General features: G+C 42.9%; 1 protein-coding gene across 3 annotated transcripts in view; it reads right to left on the bottom strand.

Annotated features, from left to right (window-relative positions):
- FOCAD (focadhesin) overlaps positions 1-20,649 on the bottom strand; it is a 110,274-nt gene extending 89,625 nt beyond the window's left edge. For all 3 annotated transcript variants that reach the window (XR_014186135.1, XM_082074094.1, XM_082074093.1), the window contains exons 1-5: positions 20,566-20,649; positions 15,941-16,020; positions 11,440-11,514; positions 9,710-9,864; positions 4,013-4,117 (exon numbers count right to left, since the gene is read on the bottom strand). Coding sequence is in view for 2 of the 3 variants with exons in the window: in XM_082074094.1 (XP_081930220.1) it covers positions 4,013-4,117; positions 9,710-9,864; positions 11,440-11,514; positions 15,941-15,997 (392 nt within the window). In the remaining variant the exon portion in view is untranslated. The remainder of the gene's footprint in view (positions 1-4,012; positions 4,118-9,709; positions 9,865-11,439; positions 11,515-15,940; positions 16,021-20,565) is intronic.
- Between the last annotated feature and the right edge of the window lie 915 nt (positions 20,650-21,564).

A 21,564-nucleotide genomic window follows, 5' to 3' on the forward strand; every position in this document is an offset into this window, starting at 1 on the left:
GCACTGTGACCTACTAGATATTCAAAACTAAGTCAAACAACCTGAAGTCTCTCTTCGTGAAAGTCAACTGGAAGCAAAAGGAAAAATGAAAACCACATTGGTTAAATACAAGTCTGCTGCTTATTTTCAGTTCTCTATTATTGTGCCTTAAACCATTCTGAGTGATCAAATTTAACCTTCCTTGTATGTTAACAGCAACTTTTCTTTTGGTAGGTGGGGATGGAGGGGGGAAGTAATAATCTTTCCTCACCCTACCGGGGAGAGGCTACTTCTTTATTCCAGCCACATCCTACTACACCCTTTCTCACACAGAGCTTGGATTAAGTTGCTTTAACTTTGTGTCTTCAACCACAGACTTTAAATACTTTTATTTACTACTAAAGAGAAAGCTTTAAAAAGGGGCCCAAGATAGCTGGTTAGTGTTCAGGGACTGTTTATACCGGGCACAAGATCAGAGCATCCCGACACATAGGAAGTCAAGGAAGGGAGCCAGGAGACCTGCGTGGTTAAACAGGGAACTGCTGGGTAAGCTCAAGTGGAAGAGGAGAGTTTACAGATCATGGAAGGAGGGGCTGGCCAGCTGGGGAGAATATAAGGCTGTTGTCAGAGCGTGTAGGGAGGCAACTAGGAAAGCTAAGGCTTCCTTAGAATTACAGCTGGCACGAGGGGTCAAGGACAACAGAAAGAGCTTTTTCCAATACGTGGCAGATAAAACTAACACCAGAGGCAATGTAGGCCCACTGATGAATGAGGTGGGTGCCCTGGTGACAGAAGATACAGAGAAGGCAGAGTTACTGAATGCCTTCTTTGTTTCTGCCTACTCTGCCAGAAGCTGTCCTGAGGAGCCCCGTACCCCTGAGGCCCCAGAGGAAGTCAGGACAATGGAGGAGTTCGCCTCGGTTGATGAGGACTGGGTTAGGGAGCAGTTAGGCAATCTGGACATCCATAAATCCATGAGTCTGGATGGGATGCACCCACGGGTGCTGAGGGAGCTGGCTGAGGTCATTGCTGGACCGCTCTCCATCATCTTTGCCAAGTCTTGGGAAATGGGAGAGGTGCCTGAGGACTGGAGGAAAACAAATGTCACTCCAGTCTTCAAAAAGGGCAAGAAGGAGGACCCGGGTAATTACAGACTGGTCAGCCTCACCTCCATCCCTGGGAAAGTGATGGAACAACTTCTCCTTGGTGCCATCTCAAGGCATATCAGGGATAAGAGGATCACTAGGGGCAGTCAACATGGCTTCACCAAAGGGAAGTCATGCTTGACCAACCTCATTGACTTTTATGAGGACATAACAAGATGGATGGATGATGGCAGAGTGGTGGACATGGTCTACCTTGACTTGCGTAAGGCATTTGACAGTCTCCCACAGCATCTTTATAGCTAAACTGAGGGAGTGCAGTCTGGATGATCGGGTAGTGAGGTGGACTGCAAACTGGCTGAAGGGAAGAAGCCAGAGAGTCATGGTCAATGGGGCAGAGTCTAGTTGGAGGCCTGTATCTAGTGGAGTGCCTCGAGGGTCAGTACTGGGGCCAGTATTATTCAATATAGTCATCAATGATTTGGACGAGGGAATAGAGTGTACTATCAGTAAGTTTGCTGATGACACCAAGCTGGGAGGAGTGGCTGACACCCCAGAAGGCTGTGCTGCCATCCAGCGTGACCTGGACAGGCTGGAGAGTTGGGCGGGGAAAAATTTAATGAAATATAACAAGGGCAAGTGCAGAGTATTGCATCTGGGCAGGAACAACCCCAGGTTCCAGTGTAAGTCTGGGAATGACCTATTAGAGAGCAGTGTAGGGGAAAGGGACCTGGGGGTCCTGGTGGACAACAGGATGACCATGAGCCAGCACTGTGCCCTTGTGGCCAGGAAGGCCAACGGCATCCTGGGGTATATTAGAAGGGGGGTGGTTAATAGGTCCAGAGAGGTTCTCCTTCCCCTCTACTCTGCCCTGGTGAGACCACACCTGAAATACTGTGTCCAATTCTGGGCCCCTCAGTTCAAGAAGGACAGGGAATTGCTGGAGAGAGTCCAGCGTAGGGCAACAAAGATGATTAAGGGAGTGGAGCATCTCCCTTATGAAGAAAGGCTATGGGAGCTGGGTCTTTTTAGTTTGGAGGAGACTGAGGGGTGACCTCATTAATGTTTACAGATATATAAAGGATGAGTGTCACGAGGATGGAGCCAGGCTCTTCTCAGTGACAACCAATGATAGGACAAGGGGTAATGGGTAGAAACTGGAACACAAAAGGTTCCACTTAAATTTGAGAAGAAACTTCTCAGTGAGGGTGACAGAGCACTGGAACAGGCTGCCCAGGGAGGTTGTGGAGTCTCCTACTCTGGAGACATTCAAAACCTTCCTGGACACCTTCCTGTGTAACCTCATCTGGGTACTCCTGCTCCGGCAGGGGGATTGGACCAGATGGTCTTTCGACGTCCCTTCCAATCCCTGACATTCTGTGATTCTGTGTGAGTTCCATCTTACAACCCTTTTGCCTGCCTTTTCAATTAAACCTGTTCTATAAGAATGTGGACTTTGTAGAAAGAACTGATATAGCTAGAAAAATAAAGCCACACAGAACTTCAGGAATGCAAGCGTGTCCAGCACTCCAAACTGTGTTTCACTTTTCTTCACTATTTCATTTTGCTTAAGACATGATTCCTTTCTACCAAATAGTGCCTTTATATCATTAAAGCATTATAGCTACAGCTTGCTACAATGATACCTCTTAACTGCATAAAAAGAAACCTGAGAAGGTACCAAGCTGGGACCTCTCCAGAAAAGGTACAATAGGGGCTGTTAATGTCAGCACTGACTCACAGCTCCTCAAGAGCTGGATGAAGTCACCACGATGCCCTCTTCAGAAGGCTGCTATAGCATGACAAGCAGCTTTAGATGAGTAGCTCTGGATGCATCTTTAAAACATTTATTTTTACATGGCAACCACTTTAACAGCAAAAGCATTCAGGAACCTTATTTTGACAAAAGGAATAAGGCAGAAAAAACAAGTGAGAGGGAAGTGGTCCACATTCTTAAAATAAAAGACTTATTAAAAGGACTATTAGCAATCATCCAGTTACTGTATTTGGACAAGTGTTGATATTTGGACAAGTGTGCCCAGGTGGCCAAGAAGGCCAACGGTATCCTGTCCTGTATCAAAAATAGCGTGGTCAGCAGGACAAGGGAAGTGATCCTTCCCCTGTACTCTGCATTGGTGAGGCCACACCTGGAGTATTGTGTTCAGTTCTGGGCCCCTCAGTTCAGGAAAGACATTGAAGTGCTGGAGCGAGTCCAGAGAAGAGCAACAAGACTGGTGAAGGGACTTGAGCATAAGACCTATGGGGAGAGGCTGAGGGAGCTGGGGTTGTTTAGTCTAGAGAAGAGGAGGCTTAGAGGTGACCTCATCACTCTCTATAACTACCTGAAGGGAAGTTATAGCCAGGTGGGGATTGGTCTCTTCTCCCAGGCAGTTAGCAATAGGACAAGGGGGCATGGGCTTAAACTCTGCCAGGGGAAATTTAGGCTGGATATTAGAAAGAAATTCTTTACAGAGAGAGTGGTCAGGCATTGGAATGGCCTGCCCAGGGAGGTGGTGGACTCGCTGTCCCTGGAGGTTTTTAAACTCAGATCTAATAAATGGACTAGAGTTGGACCAAGGGTTGGACTCGATGATCTTTGAGGTCTTTTCCAACCCAGTCGATTCTGTGATTCTGTGATTTATTTGTTCCTTCTCATACACAGCCTTCATGTGTCACCACTGTCCCTTTTGAGCTTATGGTAGCAATCTTATCCCTGTATTGTTTATAAAGCTCCAAGGATGGAGATTCCACAACCTCTGTGGGCAATTTGTGCAAATGACTGATTACTTGCACAGTAAAAAAAAAAAAGAGGAAAAAAAAAGGTAGAGAATGACTGACTGAAAGCCAGCATCAACACTTACTTTATGCTTTTCCTGGAAATCAGAGGAAAAGTTACTATGGTATATAAATAAAACCCATGTGAAACTGACCTGATTCCATACAGATTCCAAACAGCCTCGTCTCCATCTTTTCCCAGTTGAATAGCTTGAATTCGTAGCAATTTCCGAACAGTCTTTACTAAACCATGCACATTTCTGTTTTCAAAAAGAAATACATTACTGTCAGATATGTAGTTATGTTAGCTGATTTTTCCATAAGACAAGGAACCCAGGAACAAAACTGACACTCAGGAAGCCTTGAGTTCTCCTTACGGACTGTCTCAAATCTGCCTACACAATTTTGGGCAAGTTGTGCATCCATGTGTCTTTGTTTTCTTTTTCACATAATAAGCAAAACAGCAGAGAGAGTAATTAATGCTTCAATTAAAACTGTTATTTGTTCGCTTGTACCATCTCTTACATTTGCTGTCCCCAGCTTAACTGAAACCGATGCTTTTAATATGTCAAAACCAGAAAATTAGCTCTTCTCTGAATGCAAGTGTATAGGTGAATGTCCAGCATGGTACACAAATTTCAACCACGTCACTGTCTAGCAAGAGAAACCACATTGTCAGAAAAGGCACTTGAGACATCTAGTTTGTGCTGACTTTTGATTTCAGGAGCCAACAACTACATAAAACAGATACATACAGCTATTCTATCTCTCTCTCCCTATGTTGTTTAATTTACCATTAAGAATAATGAAATAACAGTATTTCTGGAATTTTTATAAGATTTCATATATTCTCCTGGAGAGACATTAATGAAATTAAGGTGGGGAAAAAAAGCCCCGTGGGGAAATTAAGGTGGGGAAAAAAAGCCCCATGACCATGCAGTAGAGCTCAAAAAGTACAGAGTTTGTTACTGCTTGGCTAACCTTTAAGGATAACTTTCAATATTTGTTTTTCCTCTTCATAATTTAGTGCTTTCTATGCCTTTCCAACCTTTCCACACCTTTTCAACTAGACCATACCAGATCCAACCCAATCCCTTCTCAAAAAAATAGGCTGGATTCTATAATTAAGCATTCTTTCACAAGGTGAAAATGTAGAAGCAGAGCAAAAACAAACAAAAAAAAAATCACGGTTGATTCTTTGACATTTTATCTAGAACATGCTGTATAATTGCATCATTAACTCCTAATAATCTTTTAGAGATAGTTTACTACTCACATTATTAAACTACAATTACTCTTTATTTACATAATGAACAAGAAGAACTAACAAAATACACAATTATAAGGGACTATCACCTGACAAAAAGTTACTTCTGTCATACAGGGCAAGATAAGGGACGAAAAACAGAATTGGATGCTGGGGATTTTTGGTGTTTTTCTCTTACTGTTCCCCCTTCCCTCCTTCCTAGCAGGAAAAAAAATCTGATAAATCTATTTTATCTTTAATTCCACTTCTCCATTAGTCAACGGAAAACTGAAGGAGATCTTCAGAGGGTGAGCTGGAAACAAGAAATTATGCAGAATTTATGTAACCCTCTCATGGGACAAACAAACCACCATCTTCATTTAATACTTGAGCAAACTGAGATACAGTAATATTAACTGTGTGCAGTATGCTCCACAAACATCTTCCTAAACTGTTAATGGATATACATAAATTTAGACTTAAGCTAGAACAAAAAGTCTGAAGAAATTTAACCAATTTTTATCAAAGAATAGAGAGACTTTATGTGAACAGTGTTAGAAGACAGATGTTTACACACACAGGCTGAAGCAATACCAGCACAACAATGTGTGGTAACAACATGTAATCACAAAGAAATACCAGGACTTGATATTTACAAACTCTTCACTGAACATTCAAAAATTGCGAAAGCAATCATATGATCACAGAATCATAAGCTAAAAAACCCTCTTGCCATTCATAAAAGAAAGCAGGGACAAACCGGCAAATACCACTCTTAACTGCCAGACCTCTAGCATACTTACCACCAATTACAGAAAGACTCTTTTCCACAAACTGGTATGGTACACAGATACCCACAGTGCATCTCTCCACCAATAAATGCTTAGATTCATATTCCAGATACAGGCAGAGTAGTATATTCTGTCTTCCATGACTTTCACACTTTTGCCAACAGGATTGGAAAACACTGACCAATATAAAAACTGACAGAACATGCTTCTGTTTTCTTTCTTCCTTTCTTCCAAAAATGGACCAGTTATATATAAGATGTGCCTGCAATCTTTAAAATGGCTGCCTGTCCTGACATGTGGCTCTCCAAACATTGAAATCTGACTATACAAGAAAACATGAGGCTTGACAGAACTCTGCTGCAAAGCAACCAACAGGAAGGCATACAGCAGGTTTCCAAATCCCGACACAGTCAATGTAACATACAGAGGAAGGAGAAGAAGGAGAACCTTTTGTTTTGGTACAGGGTGGGGGAGAGAGAACAATCTTTTATATACTTTGCAGCTAGTGAGAGGCAATTAAATGGGAATTTGCTAGCACATTCCCCAGCTTCAGTTGGGTAACTATGCACTGAGGGTAAAAACAAACCATAAAACACTCACTAAGAAAAGAGGCTTCCCTGTTCTGAAACTCCTGTATTGCTGTTCCTCATTCCCAGGCAAGAGGTAGAGAAGAATGGCTGCTTCATGCTTTGCACTCAGCTCCTAAACACAAGCAGCACAACAGCATGGCATAGTGCAAAGATTTCCCCACCTCCTACAGGCACAGATTCTCAGGTGTTAAAAACATTCTGAAAACTTACATACACACAGAAATCCTTCTGACAATTTCTCAAATATAACAACAACCCATTGTTCCACAGGCTTTTAATAGACTGATGAGATTATTTATGCTCATTCATTATTGAATACAGGTGTGCTGGTTCACAGAATCAAAGAATGTTAGGGATTGGAAGGGATCTCGAAAGATCATCTAGTCCAATCCCCCCGCTAGAGCAGGAAGCGGTTATTGTGCTTGTATTGCTAGCTCGGGTTAAGCCACAACAACAGGCCACAGAGTATTCCCATTATCTTCTACGCAGAAAGCTGGAGACCAACATTAAAAACATGTAAAAATGTGCATGTGTGTATTTACATATGTATACATGTTTTGTATACATGCATACACACACAAGCACACACACAAATAAGATCTTCAATGAAGTTTAAACTCTTGGGGCATCAGAGCAAGCTAAACACTGAGTTTAACTGACAGTTATGGTACAACAATAGACCAGAGAGGTTAAAATAAATTCCCATTTGTATAATGAGCAGATTGCATGAACTGCTTAACAAGTCAACTCAGATAAGCACTGGATGTTCACCTCTGATAAAGCAAAATGTCTTCCCTAGCATTCAGAATTTGATACACCTGAAAAAAAAACACCAGGTGCACAAAGCCCCTGATAAATTCATCATAGGAGAAGGAAATGAAGCAAAAACAGAACACAGGTAGTCTTTGCCAAGAGAAGATTCACCTAACTCCTTTCAGCACTGAAAGGTGCTCTGCAGTTGCAAGTACCTTTCTGCTGGCTGCTAATTTCATATTTAGAGACACTGTGCACACAGCAATGCACAGCCACAGAGCAAACCTGGGTGAAAACTTGGCAGGGAACAGGATGATGAGCAGAAAACTACAATTTTAAAAAGAGTCAAGAAGAAAGAAGTATCAGTACTGAAATGAACCAATCTGAATTATAAATTTAATCAGCTCTGGAGGCTACAGACATTTTAAATGCAGACTTCTGTGGTTAGGCCATATAAACCCTGCTTTGCAATCCATAGTGGATATGGTTTGAATTGAGGCAGCCTGGGGCAGGGCAAGGGGGGAAGAAACCAAAAATACATAAAAGGTTACTTGGGAATTCGCCAGCACTTCCTATAGCAATCACTTGTGTGCTAGTTTCACACAAAGAAAAATCTAAGAACGGTGCACAAATGGGGCAGATCCAAGACCTTTCAATATATAATTCTGATTCTGGATTTAAGATTAACTCAACCCTAAATATCCCATTTTACACTTTTTATTTTCTCAAGTAGAAAACTGTATTAACATGTCATTTCCTTATAAACCGCAGATACTGTAACCCTTAGCTGAATAGGAATTTCACATTTCTTAGTCTGCAAGCCAGAGCTAATGAAACTTTCTCTCCACCCTACCTCACAGGACACAGGTTCCCATAGTCTAAGCACGTGTGCATCTGCTTCCTTATTAACAATGCAGATTCTTCCCTTAACCCCAAAGTGAACTAGTAAAATTTTGTCATTTGGAGGACAGCAGTTACCAGAAATTATTCATATTATAAAAATATACAGTATTTCAAAAAGATGGACCAAATTTCAAAGACAGACCAAATACGAAATCACTACATATCTGCAACCACAAGCCACCAATGAGTGAAACTCTTACCACTTGAACGTGTGGGTCATAGAGTTTCAAATGATTACCACCCAGGCCAACTAATTGTAACATGTTGCCATTGTGAAATATACTGCTTTGAAATCAGGTCCATATTTTTGAAACACCCTGTATTTGCAAAACCTTTCCTAGAGATCTATAACCATCTATTGTAAATTCAGCATAGAATTCACATCATCACAGCAAGATCCCAGCTATAAACAAGCAAGTGGCAAGGAAAGTATTTTTAAAAACATCTGATTTCTTAAGCATTCCACTCAAACTCACCTTTGGCTCACACTGACCACAAGAAGTCTCAGCCTGAAACTGATTATGTGAAGGTTTGAAAGGGTGAAAAGCACATCCCGAACAGCATGCTTCTCACAACCTCTACGCTGAGCCCACCAGCATAATACATAACAGTTGTAGTATCGAATAGCTGGCTCAGCTGAAAACAACTCTAGCACTCTCTAGGGCAGGGGTGTCAAACCGATTTTCACTGGGGGCCACATCAGCCTCGCGGTTGCCCTCCAAGGGCCCAATGTAATTTTAGGACTGTATACATGTAGGAGTAGTTACATTAATACAGTCTTAAAATTACATTGGGCCCTTAGAAGGCAATCGCGAGGCTGATGTGGCCCCCGGTGAAAATGAGTTTGACGCTCCTGCTCTAGGGAGAGAATAATATGGCATAGTACAGAAAGCCAGTCAGCTGCCAAAAATCAGAAGCGATAAAGATAACACATATGGGTATGTTTGAATGGAAACATCTTCCCAATCATCATTTGACTTCCCATTTATAAATTTTGTGCACAGTGCCTTTGTTCCCCACAACTGCATTCTCTCAGTACGTTGCACAGGCAGTCTAGCTCAAAACACCATTATGAGATGTAGGCATTATATCTGCAGAATTTTCTAAGAGGAAGTAGCTGCAGAGTTAAGTAAAATTATTTCTTCCTTGGCAGACAAGGAAACATAACCCAGCATTCCTAAACCCCACCTACAGTCTTGTGGTGATTCTATCTGAGCAACTAGTTATTTTGATTAGGATGTTATTTCTGGTTGCCATAATGGAAGTTGCTGCCATTTTCTTCCCACTTCTCCATGACAGAGGCAAACAAACTAGCCAATGCATTCGCTTCTGAGATTCCACAGTTCAAAATTCAGAGCGTTAGTCTGAATTGCAAACAATTTCAGCTTACACACATAGGATATTCTGTGAGTTCTTTAAGTCAGACCCCTAGTGTCACACTGCTAAGATGAACAGCCTTTAGCAGATTGGCAGAGCCATATCAGTCCTTAACACCAGAGCTTATTTGAAGATACTGTCTTTACAGAACCTTGGTTGACAAAAGACACAAATTCAGACAACCCAACCTACCTTGCTGAGGGAATTAGGTTCAGAGCTCCATGAAGAACATAGTCAAGCTCAGCATGTTTCTCCGCAACAAGTGCCACCAACCCCTCAGAACAGGCTGTCCGCAAGGCAACATTCTCACTGCAGCACTTCTCCCAAAGCAAGTTCAGAGCAGGAGTCTGAAGTCAAAGCATGAGAGACAAGCAATGAGAAAGCCAACAATGATTTCTCTTCATCCTTCACAAACACACTTCTAAATAAAAACCTCCTCAAAAGCTTCTCCTCAAATCTTGTAGAGTGCAAGAGAGGAAGCTGGCCTACAGACTCCAAACCTCAGAAAGGCCTCTCCCAGGATAGCTCCCACTTTCCTTACCACCTATGCCCTCAGCAGGGACAGGAGTCTCTAGGAAAAGGGTAAAGCTGATTAATTTTTCAGCTGTGCCTATGCAGGTAGGCTATCATCAATTCCTCTTTCCTTAAAAAGATCAACATGTAATTGGGATAACTTAGGAACTGCTATGTCAAGTGGTGCCTACGGCAAGGTACAGTGCAGCCAGCTAGCGGCAGGCATACAAAGGGCTATCCAGAGGTAAGCTGTCTTTACTCACCATACAAAGTCCTCAGTTCTCTCCATTTGCTAGCAAGCACAAAGATTTGGCAATACCCATCAAAACTGCTGCTTGTTTTCACATTAAATAGTTAGTGTGCTGACTCTATAGCTTCCAAATGGCAAAACAAGGAACATTTAAAAAAAACTGAACACTGAAAAGTGCTCGAGTAAAAAGAGAGCCTGTAATGTCTAAGTAGCACAATCTTCTGCTTCTTAGCATTTTAGAAAGTGTTGCTGTATTTCAGTTTAATACCTTTGTGAGGCAGCAAATGGGAAGAGTCAGCTTGTAGCTCAACACAGGTGGTCATTCAGTAACATGATTATGATCAGGACTGTTGGAGGAGCTACTGTTAGAAAAACTACAAACCTCCAGCATTCCCGCACTCAACACTTTTCAGGTGTGGGTTTGTTAGCTTGGGTTTGTGGAAGTTGGTTTTTGGTTTTGGGGTTTTTTTTTATTTATTGGTTGGTTTGGTTTTTTTTAAGACTTTATGCTCAGAAGAAAAATTCACAAATTATTTTCTACCCATTTCTGTACAAGTTAGCTTTTGGGGAGGAAAAACAATGGCACAAATCCTAACTAATGCCTCTCCTATGTTGCTGTGACACTTTGCAAATGCCAGCATTTATATGCCTCTCAGTTAATGAGACAGACCTGAACTTAAGTGAGCTTCCCTCAACTAAAAGGGAAAGTATGCCCTTGCACTACACTCTCTCTTAGAGAAATATAACCTCTACTTAGCTAATATGAAATTTAACAGCAATACAGGTATGCAAAATGCAATACTTATGAAATTCTTATAGTGATGTAAAAAGCCTTCCCTACTCAAGTGACAATGTCACCATATGGCACTTCACTTACAGTAACGTACATAAACTCAAGTAAAACTCTCTCAAACTGAGCACAGCTACATGTTAGTATACTGCAGAATTAAGACTTTTGCCATTAAGACTTCTCATGGAAGTAAAACTGCTCTTCTGATCCCAGAGATGTACCATTTCTGTCTGCACACCCAGACACATATTGCTAACTACCCTTACTTCTAAGATTTATTGAAATTACACAATGTGGAATGAGAAACCACAAAAAGACATAAGCACATGTGGACAGGAGAGGAGACAAAAAGGAAAGAGTGCCACAGACCTGGTCAGACGACTGTTTAATCTTCTCCGAAGAAACTTTTTCTTTCAGAACTGCAGCAATCAGATGGCCCACTGCCTAAAAGAGAAAAAGAAAAAACACATGCAGATCAGGTGTTATTTTTCAGTTCTCCATTAGGAAGAATTTACATTGCAGTTGCATACAATCATTTTATGGTTCTTTGAAGTATCAGACACTGGTATGAAAGCTAAAATATGTTTTGGGGCCAAAAATCTCCAAAATGCCAGTATACTACTTTTTACTGCTATCCTGAGCCAGAAAAAAAAAAAAAATCTTCCACAGGGCTCCACACAGACCCAAGGGTCTCTTCAAACAGAATCACTTACAAGATTAGAATCAGGTATATACTCAGGAATTGCAGATATTTTAAATGCATCAGCTCTAGTAGACATTTACAGCTCCACTGCTGTACAGATAGTAGTGTACTGAAAAGCACTGGTAATTATTAAATTATTCACTATATAGGGCAGTGGAAGCAAGAGAAGTAGTAGAACACAGCAGATCTAAGCAACTTGCCCAAATTTGTGCATCACAAGTTTTGTTAAACACTGATAACAAATATATTATGATACCTTAAGCACTTTACGTAGCATACTCACTGCCAGAATCGTTTCATTTATTTTAAACAAAGCATTTGAAGTTAACAGTATTTTTCATAAAGCTCTTCTGCAGTAGCGATGATGAAGACGATTAAAATTTTCAAGGTCCTCCAAAAAATGCTTCTGTTCTGAAGAACAGCATATATTTGTTCATTTGACCTTTAAAATTGAGCATCTTGTTCTATTTTAGTAGAAGGAATGTTTTATTTCCTCAAACTGCTTTTAAAAATCCAAATGTGGACTGAAATAACCCTCAGAGGCTTCAAGGTGTTTGGATACAGGCTTTTGTTTTCTGTTTCAGCTCTAGTGCCTTACTCTGTCTTCTTTCATAGCTCTGGACTCTGATACACAGAAAACCCTTTCCATGGGAGACAGAATGACACGTTTTCACACAAAAATGATTCAGATTATCATTGTAACCAGAACAGCTGCTGCATCGACTCTTCTATGGTATGGACAGATCCTTACTTTTGGCAAAAGTAAATGAGGAAGCCAGCAAGAAAAAAAAAAAAACAAAACAAAACAACCAAGAGTAAGATTTCTGTTTTGTTAGTGTATAAAAAGACAGGAACAGATTATTTAAAATGTTTGCAGGTTCCTTCTTTCAGGATTTATTTACACTTCATTTAGATACTAGTTGCTAGCCTGACATGACAAACAGTAGCACTGTGAGGTAACAGTTCACACTTCCAGGAAAGACTATACTTTTCTAGATGACACAGATGATGCCCTTCAAAGGTTTGTATACGTAGTCTAACACTTTTTAAAAAACAGTTTATTACCTAGGAATCTTACTCTTGTGAAAAAAGAATGAGAAAAATGGAACAAAGTCAAATATTTATCTACGCTGCTCAGCAGCTATCCCACTGCAAGAGCAACAACATGCTCCCTAGGCAGGTTAAATCTTTCTTCTTGGACTTACCAAGTTAATCTTCTATTTTTCCTATTTCCCGCTTCTAAGGAACTTCAGAAATCAATTCACACCCACATCCTTAAAACACTTTCATTGCAATGGAAAAGGGGCTTATCAATAGAAAGTGGCTTTTGCAGTGAACTATACAAGGAAGTCAAAATGCAGACTAGCCCATTGCATTCCAAGAACTCGATTTACCCGTAAAACTTTTTGACGTAGAAAATTATGCTCAACTTCCTCACTTCTCTGATCCTTGTCTGTGTAGGTTACATGCTCTGCAGAGCTGACATCTTTGTTGGTCTGACAAAGAAGACACCTGTCACGAAGTTGAATCCTGGCCTCATGACATGGAAAATTGCAGACCACTTTTCAGGGTGTGGTGGATGCATTCGACCCGCTCCCCGCCCCGCCCCAGCCAAACAAACAGCAGCTTGGTCCAGGCTGCAGAGTAGGGAAGGGCCTGGGCCACAGCCAGACCAAGAAACCCTTCCAGAAGACCCATGGGAAGCAGAATGGCACACTGAATGCCGGTAACTTGCGGGTGCAAGGAGTCTCGTGTATACTTTTCCTACTATATGCAATTTGACTACGAGTCAACCACTTCATTCTATAAATATGGCAGCCTGAACGAGCCCACTTTGAGCTCTCCCTGCTAAATAAGTGAGCTGTATGGCAATGGTTTTACTACTCACAGGTCAGTGGATGAGCCCAATTCAAGTTCAATATTAATCATTTAGCTTAAGCAGATGCACACCAAATGTAATGGATTATTTAGAGACATAAGGTTGTATGATTTTTAATATACTCTTTGATTCACGTTACTTGGTAGACTAAATTTGCTAAAATTTTAAGCTGTAAAGTCCTGCTCATATTTACCAAGGGCAACTGCAGACTCCACTAAACGCTTGCAAGATAAAGTCTAGCTTGCATTTTGCTGGGAATGATGGAACTCACTGGGAAAACAACAATCCAAGGCTAACGTGGAGACATTACAGACATCTGCAAAGCAGCACCTATTTTTCACTTCCCTGAGAAGAAAGGATTTATCCAGACAAAACGGCACCTGCAAGGCTATGGACCAAAAACAATGTCTACAACTGAACAAAACAAAGGCCAACGTGGAATCAGAGAAAAGAGGTCCAATGGGGAACAAAGGACCTGGTGGTGAAATTTTGCTGTTGGACTGAATCAGGGTGTGAATGGCCTGTAAAGATATAAAAGTTTGTAGTTTTCTATGCATGAGGTGACCTCTGTACAGGTACCCAGGTTGAGCCAGCCCTTCTGCTATTCTACTCCATTAAGTTTTTTATTTTCTGAGAATTTTGTCTCCTGAAAATCTCCTTGGCTTACAGTCACGGGCCTTGCCTGAAAGTTTGCCACTGCAGCTTTAAATATAGGCTCCAGAGAAAATGGCTATCAGGGAGGGAATGCCTGAAAGTTTGCTTTTGTGAACGGTTACAGACCTCCCCTGAAAGTTTGCCTTCAGAGCTCTAAATACAGACTTCTAGAGCAAACGGTTATCAGGGAGAGAAAAATCCTGAAAGTTTTCACCACGACAAATACAGGCCTCGCCTGAGAGTTTGCCTCCAGAGCTCCAAGACACAGCCCCTGAAGCTAACAGTTATCAGGGAGGGAAGATGCCCGAAGGTTTGCTTCATGAACAGATACACATGCCTGGAAAGAAGGCAAGCAGCATTTGGCTTGATATATCTCCCTTATGCAGTAAATAATAAAGCCGCCATTGAACTCTTTTAAGTCGTGCTTCTCTTTCAGAAATGGTTCTGCAGAAAGCAGAACCTTAAATTACTCTCCTGCGACACAGGGGTCACAGAATTTAAGTGGAAACAAGCAAAACAACCAAGCACAGCACAAAATCAACCAAAGCACACCGGTAGCCCTTAACAATATGCAGCTGTAGTGATGAACCAAGACATTTCAACAATACTTGTAATATGGGGACATTCTTCTGCACTGAAGAAAAATGACCTGGTTCAAAGATGCCGAGTCCTACTCATCAAGGCTGGTAATAATGTGAACTCATTTGCAGTACATGACACTGCTAGACTTCCGATGAACTTCAGCTTTCAGGAACATGACTGCCACTGCTAAACACCAGGATGATCACAAGAAGACTTCTGTGTGTCTTTCAAACTAAATTATTGTAAACCAATGCAGACTGAGCTAAACTGAAAAAGCAACAGAGAAAGCAGGTTGCACAGACTGCATTCATATCAACTTATTCCATCAAACAAATGGCTACGTATTTAATCCTGAATTCAAAACAGGAAAGTTAGCAATGATCTTACAGCTGAAGAGACACATTTCTAATACTGAAATGAGCAATGTCCAAAGCAAGTAAAGAGTGTTATTTTTAAAAAAGAGTCTATTATTTTCTTCCTTCCTCTCATAGTACTAAGAATACTATGATAAACACTTTATGCACATGAGAAAGTTTCAGGTGATCGTGATCAGGAACAAACACATGGATCTGAAAATGAAGGGATCTGGTCTGCTGACGACAGCGGAGCTGTATACAGTTATTCTTTGATGACAGACAAGACTGCAGTAGTTCAATCAGCTCTCATCACACAGGAACAGATCAGTCCTAAAGGCAGTTCTACAATGCATTGTAAAGTATTTTGACCCCATACATGATGTCTGGTAACTCCCAGAATCCCTCGAGATCACAGGGTCACTAAAAAACATTTGGCCCCACATAAACCTTCTAGTCCTGGAAAGCTCCCTGTTTTCCTGCAGAGACTTCAGAGTGATCAGCAATTATTTCCAACGTTTGGATTACACAGAGAGTGCTATTAGCATTTGTTTTCAACTTAAGAATACTCTACTTCTATGGTTTTCTGCCTTTGGAGCAAAAATCAACCAAAGAGTGCTCCTTATCGCCTTTTTTACTGTCAGGCAGCAGGCCTTGGGACAACAATTTCCACAGACAAATCAATTTTTAAAAAATTACCTGTGACTGAATAAGTGCATTAGGAAATTCAAACCGCTTCTTGATGTCATCCAACATTTTGGCTCTGTGATATGATCACTCTGCAAGAGAGATGAAAAATGTATTTAGGAAAGAAATACAAGATTTATGTTAAGCTTAACAGCAGATACTAGCATTAAAGCCTTAAAGTTTCCTCAGTAGTAGGATGGTCTTTTCTTGCACTTCATGCTGTGCTTATAGCTCTGCCAGCTCTCCTAAGCTCCTTCACCCTTCAAAGCTACTTCTCATAGGGTCCTACCAAAGTGTCTCCTGAATACATCAAAATCTGCTCCCCTGACGTTCAGGGTCTGTATTCACTGTAGAATACTCAGTTGAACAGGCACTTGCATAGTTTCTGATCTGAACCTTAGAATTGGGAACGAGATGAATCAAAAATAAGGATGCCACCCTGCATATTCCTGCAAGGCCTAGATAGCAATGCAATTGCAAAACATCGTGAAAAATGCAGGAATCCATTGCAGCCAACTCTAGTTGCATTTTTAAAGAGCATGGTAAAAACACATAGTACTGGAAACTTGACAAGCTAGAAATCCAATTCTGTCACCCTTAACTACAAAAGGAACTTCCAAGCATCATTCAACAAAGCACTTTTGCCCATAATAAAGGAGTCTGCTGAATGAGCATCTAGTTGCCTACATGCTTAATACTAATCAAGGGTTCTCTTTCTTTAGAAATTACATTAAAAAATTAGAAGCTATCAAATATACGTAGGTGAAAACATTTAGTACTGTGAAAAGAAAAAGAGAGCACAGCTTACTTTTAATACATTGTTTTATTGTAAGTTTCCCACAGGAATTTTGTACATGTGCAAAGAGCAGAAAGTTTTTTATCTCAAATATATAACTAATACAATATATCTTCATAACTAAGCTGTTGAATGCTATTAGTTCACACTAGTAAAACACAAACATTAAGTGATATTTTATGATTCTCCCAGTTTATGCATACGATTTCACAGTTATTCATCTGTGCAAAAATAAGTCTTTCTTCTCACTATATATTATTTGGAACACTTTGTCTCTACTGACTTTGCACTCGAAAACAAATAGATAATAGAAGGTGATTACAGGCAGTGTTGTCAGAGCACCATTAACAGTTTTTACTTCTCAGAAGAGGTAAAAAGTTCACATACAACATTTAGCAAATCTAAAAATACCCAAAAGGAAAACTTTAAGGAAGTAGTACCCAGTCAAAAGGTGGTGGTTAAGGTTCTTTTAAAGCTTTGAAGAGAGACGTTTTCACTTAACATTCATGTTGGAGTCTGGAGGTCAACCAAACTTTGCAGTTCAAGACCTCAATCATAAAATGCTAAATGCATTCTTGAGCTGAGCACGTCTCTCCATGATGCTACTTATTCATTCATATCTCCCTTCTCAAAGAATCGTTTCCAGTCTTACCAATAGCAAATAACATCTATGGAAACATCATACAATCATTTGTCCACTCTGAGGGCAACGATATAATGAGACAAAGACTGTAACGAGAAAACGTTTAGGAGAAGCACAGCTGTTGTTGGCAGTAACTGCAGAGCCAAAAGATAATAAATAATTGCAGAAAATTCCAGGTATGATTTATAAAAAGGAATATCAGCACCACCTAAACCTGGAAGTAGTAAAAAACAAAAAAACAAACAAGCAAAAAACACCACACACACCCCTCCCCCCAAAACCCAAACTAAACTAAAGAATCCAAAACAAAAAAACCCCAAACAAAACCAACAACAACAAAACACACCACACCCAAGCAAAACCATAAATCCTTTTCTTAACCCTGTATCTTCCTTTTTGGCACTGAAGACATGAAAGCTCTGAAGATTAGGTCAAGACTTACTTGAAAAGAAGGAAATTAAAAGGTGAGGGCATTTTCCCCTTCTTCAGTTTTGGGAGCTACTTTAATTTGGAGACCGCTTTCTACTAATTTAATAAAAAAAATAATTCAGAGTATCTGCTTTTTCACCTTTAGGAAGCATGGTTACCGCCCCCTCTGCCAGTATGCCAATCCCCTTCTATAAATAGGTATATGCATCAGTATTTCTAACAGACCCTTGTTTCTTTCCCAGGAATGGCACAATTTCCACACACTAATCCCAAGAACTGGAAAAGCAATAGCAGAACTGTTTTTGACTGTCTTTCACCGTGAAAAGAAGAAGGGCCAGGCTCCTGAGAGCCTCCTGCAGCCTATCAACAGCAGCCTTGAAAACTACTGACAAGCTTTACCCCAGCACTCTGTCACCAAAAGAACCAAAAACGAAACCAAAAACAACGAACAACTCACACATAAAAAAAACACCATCCAAAACGTTTAGCAGAATCTTCTTAAACATTAACAACTTAGAGCACTGTGTAATTTATTTCCTCATTGAAGCTGACAGACACTAGTGTTCTACAGAATACAATTCTTGCAAAGGAAGCAGCATTACCATGAAACTAATCCATCCATATCTAAAACAAGCTCTACAGGAGCAGTTCTTTTCCATTTCCCCAACTCGAGAAATAAAAAATAATACAGGAATACTATGAAAGGGAATAATTATCCTGCAGATTCTTACTGTAGTCCTCTCCTAACACATTGCAAAGATCACTGCCAAAATAGCCAGTCTCAGCAGGCATACACTGGCTACTAAACATCCCCAAATGTACCCCATATACAGCATCAGCAGGCTACCTTGTTAAGCTGTAACTAATTACATCTCACTTCTCCTGACACCTTTTTTGTTTGTTTATCCTTAACTGTATTTTTCCTATTCTCATTGCTGAAGAGGTACTCTACACCATCAACCATACAGACAACCCCCACCCTAAACAATTCTGTAATGCAAACGAGAGGAAAAAACAAACAAACAACTCATAAGGTATAAGCAAGGGTCCATTTTGTGTTTTACAGTATAATTAACGTGAATGGTAAGCATCTGTGGTGGGTTGACTTTAGCTAGCTGCCAGGTGCCCACCAAAGCTGCTGTATCACTGACCCTCCTCAACTAGGCAAGGGGAGAAAATATAACAGAATAGTTGTGGGTCAAGATAAGGACAGGGAGATCACTCACCAGTTACCATCACAGGCAAAACAAACAGGGAAATTAATTTAACTTATTACCAATCAAGTCAGAGTAGGATAATAAGAATTAGGAACAAAGCTAAAAACACCTTCCCCCCACCTCTATCTTCCTCCTGGGGTTAACTTTACTCAGTCTCAACTTGGCTACCTCTTTCCCTCAAGTGGAGCAGGGGGACAGGGAACAAGAGTTGCAGTCACACTCTTCCCCTGTTCCAACATGGGGTCCCTCCCATGGGCAACAGTCCTTCATGAACTTTTCCAACATGAGTCTTTCCCACAGGCCGAAGTTCTTCACGAACTGCTCCAGCCTGGGTCCTTTCTACAGGGAAGAGTCCTTCAGGAACAGACTGCTCCAGTGTGGGTCCTCCACAGGTCCTGCCAGGAGCCTGCTCCAGCACGGGCTCTCCACAGGGTCACAGACTCCTTTGGGCACATCGACCTGCTCTGGTGTGGGGTCCTCTATGGCCTGCAGAGGACAGCTGGCCTCACCATGGGCTGCACCATGGGCTGCAGGGGAATCTCTCCTCTGGTGCCTGGAGCACCTTGTCCCCTCCTTCTCCACTTACCTTGGTGCCTGCACAACTGTTTGGCTCACATATTCCTGTCACCAGTTGCTGGTGTTGCAGTTTCTGCTTAAATACATTATCTGAGAGGGGCTACCATCATCATTGATGGGCTCAGCCTTGACCGGTGGGCAGGTCCATCCTGAAGCCAGCTGGCACTGGCTCCATCCAACGTGGGGGAAGCTTCTGGTATCTTCTCACAGAAGCCCCCTTGATTGCCCCCACACTACCAAAACCTTGCCACATAAACCCAGTGCCAGTACAGCATCCTAATGTTAAGAAAGACAAGCTAAGACAGCTGAAGCAGAGAGGGGTTGTTGTAGCTTTACACCTTCAGATCACATAGAATCATAGATCTAGTCCATACCAGTTTACCAGAAGTAATTACAACAAGGCAAACTAAGTTAAATAACAGAAAATGTTCGCTGAGAGCACTGAGATCACACTTCCTACATTTATTGCCTTTTGCTCGTTTTAAAGGACTCTTGACTCAAACCAGTGTTCCTACCAAAGCAGCAGAGTGAGAATACCTGCAAACTCTCCCGCCGCTTGTGTGTCACATGTGCAGCACTTCACAGCTCCTCAAAACAACCAGGCTTAAATTAAACTAAACCAAAAGCCTTACAAGTGAGTAACGGCAAGAGCCGTTGCAGTGTGGCTGCCGGCCTGTCGCCGTGCTGAGCCCCCGCCGCGCTGACATCCCCGCGGGCCGGGCCTCGCCCTGGGCCGCCCGCCCCGCTGCGCGCACGGCGCGTCCCGGCCCAGCAGGGCCAGACGCCGGCAGCCCCCGAGGAGCTGTGCCGGGGCGCTCCCGCCACCACCCAGCCGTCGCTCGCTTCCCGCGCCCACCCCGGCGCCGCGAGAGCCCAGAGCCCACCCCGCAGCCCTGCGCCTTTGCCCTAGCGGCTCCCCGGCCCGCCAGCGCGGCCAGCACAGCCGCCTCCCGCCGCTCCGCTCCGCGCCCCTCACCTCGCCTCGCCGAGCGTGCCAGGCGCTCCCCGGTAGCAAACAGACACGTCCACCGCCACCAGCCTCAGCCAGCCCCATGGGCCAAGGCGCCTGCGCAGCAGATGGCGAATGACGCATGCGCACGGGCTGCCGGGCGGCTGCGGGGTTAGAGGCGCTGGCACTGCCCGGGGCTGCCACTGCCCCGGGCTGCCACTGCCCGGCGCTGTCTCTGCCCGGGGCTGTTACTGCCCGGGGCTGCCACTGCCCCGGGCTGCCACTGCCCCGGGCTGCCACTGCCCGGGGCTGCCACTGCCCCGGGCTGCCACTGCCCGGGGCTGTCTCTGCCCGGGGCTGTTACTGCCCGGGGCTGTTACTGCCCGGGGCTGTTACTGCCCGGGGCTGCCACTGCCCCGGGCTGCCACTGCCCGGCGCTGCCTCTGCCCGGGGCTGCCACTGCCCGGGGCTGCCACTGCCCGGGGCTGCCACTGCCCGGGGCTGCCACTGCCCGGGGCTGCCTCTGCCCGGGGCTGCCACTGCCCGGCGCTGTCTCTGCCCGGGGCTGTCTCTGTCCGGGGCTGTCTCTGCCCGGGGCTGTCTGTGCCCGGGCTGTCGCTGCCCGGCCCTTGTCGCTGCCCGGCGCTGTCCGCGATCACGTAAATCCGGCGGGTTTTTTAAACGGTGCAGTCATAGCGAGACGGGCCTGAGCCAGCGGGGTGCTGCTGCTCCGCGATGCGCTGTGTTTTCCAGGTGTGGATACTTCCTTACATCCAAACTGCAATGCAGACTTAAATTTGAAGACTTAAACAGAAGCAACACATCATGTTGAAGCAAGTATGCTACTTAGTTATATATTCCACAAACTTGAAAAACCCAAATCTTTATCAGCTTCTAAATTACTGCAGAGTGTGTCTCCTCAGTCTTGTGAATATTTTGACAGGCAGTGATCAGCAAGCTGAAGGCACATCAGGAAGACTCTGGGCATGAAGAACGGATGACACACTGTGCTGCACGTTGTGCAGC

Source organism: Streptopelia decaocto (genome assembly GCF_964273445.1).
Source record: "Streptopelia decaocto genome assembly, chromosome: Z".
NCBI lineage: Eukaryota > Metazoa > Chordata > Aves > Columbiformes > Columbidae > Streptopelia > Streptopelia decaocto.